At 30.5% G+C, this 5,077-nt stretch overlaps 1 protein-coding gene across 1 annotated transcript; it reads right to left on the bottom strand.

The window, feature by feature from the left end:
- Positions 1-2,108: 2,108 nt before the first annotated feature.
- Positions 2,109-4,509, bottom strand: LOC149560581 (peroxidase 5-like). Its single transcript, XM_089823629.1, has 4 exons — positions 4,310-4,509; positions 4,035-4,226; positions 3,057-3,222; positions 2,109-2,880 (listed from the first exon to the last, which is right to left on the bottom strand). Exons 1-4 carry the CDS (start codon positions 4,487-4,489, stop codon positions 2,474-2,476), a joined length of 945 nt encoding a protein of 314 aa, XP_089679755.1. The 5' UTR covers positions 4,490-4,509; the 3' UTR covers positions 2,109-2,473.
- Positions 4,510-5,077: the final 568 nt, after the last annotated feature.

Raw genomic sequence — 5,077 nt, 5'->3', positions numbered from 1 at the left:
TTGATAAAAGAAAATTATAGTGAATCCTTTCTCGTACCATAATTAAGATTTTTTAACTTAATGTAAAGCTAAAATATATTGAATGCTAACCCTAATCCTAAACCAAACTAGGAAAAAACCAAAAGCCCAAATTGGACAATAATTGTTATATTAAGCCTAACCCAAATGAAATTGAATTAAAGGTTAGGCTAAACTAAAGGGAAACATGCGAAAAAAAGAGAGAACAAAATACTAATAAAAAAAGAAAAACTATCAAAAATTCACAATAATTAAATAATAAAAATAAAAGTCACTTGAAAAAACAAATGAAATTGAATAAGAAATCATGCACTAAATCAAATTGAACACTAAATTTAATCAAACCTTAATCTAAAAGTAATTGGACCCTCAAGCTAATATTAATTAAACCTAAATAATAAATAAAATTAAGTTAGAAGGAGACTAAAATAAATCAAAACATATTTGATTTGTCATATTTATAATATTATACCTTTTTATTTGAAATATTACTTATTTGTTAAACTAAATTAATTTAAAACTCTATTTCATAGATAAATTAAAATAATTGTATTTATTTAAAATTAATTAGTTAGAGCATTTTTAATAATACACTTCATTTTAAATTATTTTAAATCTAAAGAAAATAAATCATAAAAAATTAAATATATATAATTATATAAAATATTAAAATTTATATAATATATTTTTATTTAAAAGTTAGACATGCAACTCTTTATGATAATAATAGGTTAGTGGAGATTTGACCTTTGTGGGCATAACAACACAACCACAACTTTACCACCATATTGTGACATTTGAAATACAGAGAAATAATTTTGGTATTCTTCTTTGTTGGCTTTCCACTACTACTATATTATACCTAACCCAAATGGTTTTGAATATAAGATTAGCCTGAATGTAATTGAACTATAAAAAATAAAATAAAAATATCAACAAAAATTAAGCCTATTAAAATGTAAAGACAATTGATCACTAAAATAAAAATTATATAAAAATATAGACCAAATTAAACAGGTGTCATATAAGGGCAAGTATTTATCATTTAGTATAACTATAATATTGAATATAGTTTAATTCAATCAAAATTAAAAAATCACACAAAAATAATTAGAATGAAATCTAATTTATATAGCTAATCACCTTGAAAACAAATAATTTTAATTTTTTATAAATTCCATAATTTACAATTTAGAAGTTGACCTATTAATTTCTCTAAGATTATTAAAATTATTTGTAACTTAAGTTTTAGTATAGTGTGGTGGTAAAGTGGTTGTTGACATGCATGCTCACATGCACACACACACACATACACATATATGTATGTATGTATACATATATGTATATGTATAGGTATGTATATGTATGTGAGTGTGTGTGTCTATATATGTACATATAAATACATACATACATAAATAAATATATACATACAGATAAAGAAGATGAAAAGAACCATTGCATAACATTTGATTCTATCAAAAAAATTCATTAATTTGACAAGCATAAAGAAGAAGAGTGATTTTAAAAAAAAAAAAATTCTTTTGGGAAGATTCTCTTTAGGATCATTTTGTTTATGTCTTTAAAAACTTTTAAACTTAAACTTTTCTATTGACAATAATTGATTATGTTAGCCTATGCAATATTGACCATCTTTTCTATATTATTTTAATCTTAAAGTTTTAACATAATAAATGTAAAATATTTAATTAGGCAAGATGAGCCAACACAACAGCAAATTATGAGCCTCTCATTTGGGAGGTCTTGTGCTCAAGCCTACTTCAGTTCAACCAAGAATAGTTAATCTCACCAAATAATAATAAATCATTAATGGATAATAAGACTAGGTCCATTACCTTTAAAAAAAAGTAAAATATTTTAGTCTCTCATCCTTTCATCTGGAAGCTCTTGTGCTCAAGTCTACTTGAGTTTAAAAGAAAATAGATAATCTCACCAAATAATAATAAATTATTAATAAATAATAAGACTTTGACCCATTACCCATTAAAAGAAAGTAACATTTTTGAATTTCTCATCTTCTCATCTGAAAGATCTTGTGCTCAAGTCTACTTAAATTTAAAGGGAATAATTAATCTCACCAAATAATAATGATCATTAATAAATAAATACATAATGACTGAGTTATTCGTTTTTGTTTGTCAAACAAACCATTTCTTTGCCTCATCTGACCGCTCAAGGTAGAAAATAGCCATGACTACGGCCGATTCCAAAGAGCGAAAACTGTCACTTGAAGTGCTTATTCAATCCAACTGGCACAGTACGCTCCTTGCTATTCAGAAGCTTGACCTTCTACATTGTTACCGTCCCTCACGTTTCACACCTCCCTAATTTACGGAGGTGTCTACAGAGACATTATTGAAAAAATAAATCTTGATGGAAAGCCCATTTACAAATCACACGATCACACTCACCAACAAGTAATAAACTGATCTTAGACTCAATTTACAATTCGGCAGTTTTTCCTGATTTCACCTTGAGAACCAATGAGTACCTCTATGGTGCCCATTTTCACCATTGCTTTGGCAAACTTGGTCATCCACATTGACGGGTACCTCGAACTAATCTGAACAACTTTTAGAGTCTCCGGATCTGTGATTAAGGTATGATCAGAGGTCAACAGTCCCCTGTTTCTGAGAAGCTCCGTGTAATAAGCACTGTCCAGCGTGGATGGTGTAGAGGTTTCCATTGGGACAACTGGATCAGGAGGAGGTGCAACTGGACAGCTAAGCTTCAGTTGCTGGACCAGTTGAGGCTCTAATGAAGGGTCTGCAACACCTGAGTTCTTGAAGTTGTAAAGCCTGTCGCTAAATGAAGAGCAATGCGATACACCAATGGAATGACCACCTGTGGAAAAGGAAAAAAGATGAGATTTTTTTTCATTTCAGCATATCTAATAGTTCTACTCTTTTTCAACTCAATTTTGATTATTTAATACTTTTAATTTATAAATCAAATTTTAATATATAATATTTATGTGATATTTAAATCGTCTGCAAATTCTTAAATATTATAGTACTTGCCTGATAGAATTACCATTTCTTCTTGAGAGAGGCCTTTTTGGCTAAATAAATCAGTCAACTCTGTGACATTGAAGAAGGGAGGAGGCAAGTTCCCCGGGATCGAATCACTGGTAGAAATCCTCCCATCTCTGCGTCCAGCTGGAACATCCCAGTGAATATTGCCAGCCTGAAATAGAAGATGTAATTCTTATGTAAGAACCATTTTAAAATGATAATTGTAGGTGTAGTGTTATGACAAAAAATATCTTAACAAATATTTTACAATTTTTAGATCGATTGTAATGGTAGATATATGTTAACATATAGTTTATCGAAATAAACATTAAAAAAAAAAAAAAGAATGCAAAAAGTTTACTCAAGCATCACAAACTAATATAATAAGTTTATATTAGAAAGCTGACATTGTATGTGGTGTTAATGTGAAACTAGCACACTAAATCAATACTTTGTGAATGTTATTATTTAGGTTCAGCTGTGTAGATGTTAACAGGTACTCGTAGTTTTGGAGGTAGAATGTAATAAATAAATATTTAAAAACTCATATTTTATCTTGTTCAAAGATTGAATAGATGTAGTGATATTGCTATCAGGATTTAATGTGATTTTTGAGTCAAATTCATTGACCCATGTATCATGAGTAGTGATTCAACATGAATCCATCTCTCATGAGAATAAATGGAACACTTAGCACTCATTGGATCTAGGTGATGCTCTCTGGGGTGAAGCACCGGGACTTCCCAGGAGGTCACCCATCCCGGTACTACTCTAACCTAAGCTTGCTTAACTACGGAGTTTCTTCCATTGTTTAACCCAAAGCATGCAACCCCATTTGTAAAGCCTTTATTTGAATAGATGTATTTAAACTAAGATTTATTCATGTTAATTTTTATGAACAGAATGTCATATTAATGAAAAACCACAAAAAATGGAGTACACTGAACCAAGAAGTACATGCAACTTCATAATTTAATAAAATACCTGATATGAGCAATCTCGTGCAGCAAATGCAATTATGTCCGCGCATGACACTGTTTGAGGACAAACTGATTCTAATAACATTTTAACTTCGTCTATCAGTTCAAAGCCACGAAGACTTGGAAAATTAGCAGGCGACTCTTTCTCTGCTGTATTACCTGGTGTGGAATCTATAAGAATGGATCCATCACAACCCTGCAAATGAGAAAAAAAATTATATTATCATAGTTAACCCAATTTTATATCATAGTGGATGTAAGTTGAACTAAACTACTTACCTTAACAAAACAGTCATGGAAATACATCCTTATAATGGCCGGGGCCAACGTAGGGTCCCTTTTTAGAGCTTCAAAAACTGTCCACCTGACTATTGATTCAGCTTGAGGGCACGCATAGCCATAATAGCCAACTTTCAGCCCACAATAATCATCAGCAGTGGCAAAAACCATCCATAGCATTACCAAAACTGAAAAAGTAATCAATTGCTTCATTGTTATCGATACTAATCCTCAAAAGTTACTGAAATGCATCTTGCAGAATTGAATTCTTCAAGTCGTATATTTATTGAAAATGCATGAGACATCACATCTGCTACAGTCTATGAATTGTTCAACAAAATTTGATTAAACATATATTTTCCCCGCCTTAAGTGCAAAGCAACATTCACGTCGTAAACGAATAGAGTTGAATTATTCCACTCTTAAATCTAAAGGGATAGTTGCATTATGTCATTGAACATCACCATATATACTTAATCATTAGAATATACATACTCAGAGAGAGAGAGAGAGTGATATAACGTCGGCAAACTCAATACTATGTGAAATCTGCAAAGCAGAATGATAGAAAATATCAAGGGATAAGCTCCCAATTATAATAACATTTTCTGATGGCAACTTTGAATGTGTCATATGTTTTCAACAAGATTGCGAGTTTCAAACATTTTTGTTTAATATCTTTCACAGCTGTAATGATTTAAACTCCCTATGGAAGACTGGTCAAGGACAAAAGAGGCAAGTTGTAGAGTTGTGTCATGACGCTCGTAT

Source organism: Cupressus sempervirens, chromosome 4, assembly GCF_028749045.1.
Source record: "Cupressus sempervirens isolate cs-2001-9-10 chromosome 4, ASM2874904v1, whole genome shotgun sequence".
Classification (NCBI taxonomy): Eukaryota; Viridiplantae; Streptophyta; class Pinopsida; order Cupressales; family Cupressaceae; genus Cupressus; species Cupressus sempervirens.
The sequence above is the reverse complement of the archived record's forward strand: the minus strand, read 5'-3'. Positions and strand labels throughout refer to the sequence as shown.

Coding starts and splice junctions, on each gene's coding strand:
- LOC149560581 (XM_089823629.1), bottom strand. CDS start 4,489: ATGCTATGGATGGTTTTTGCCACTGCTGATGATTATTGTGGGCTGAAA. Junction 4,227..4,309: donor TCCATGACTGTTTTGTTAAG/GTAAGTAGTTTA, acceptor TCTCATTTGCAG/GGTTGTGATGGATCCATTCT. Junction 3,223..4,034: donor CACGAGATTGCTCATATCAG/GTATTTTATTAA, acceptor CTTCTATTTCAG/GCTGGCAATATTCACTGGGA.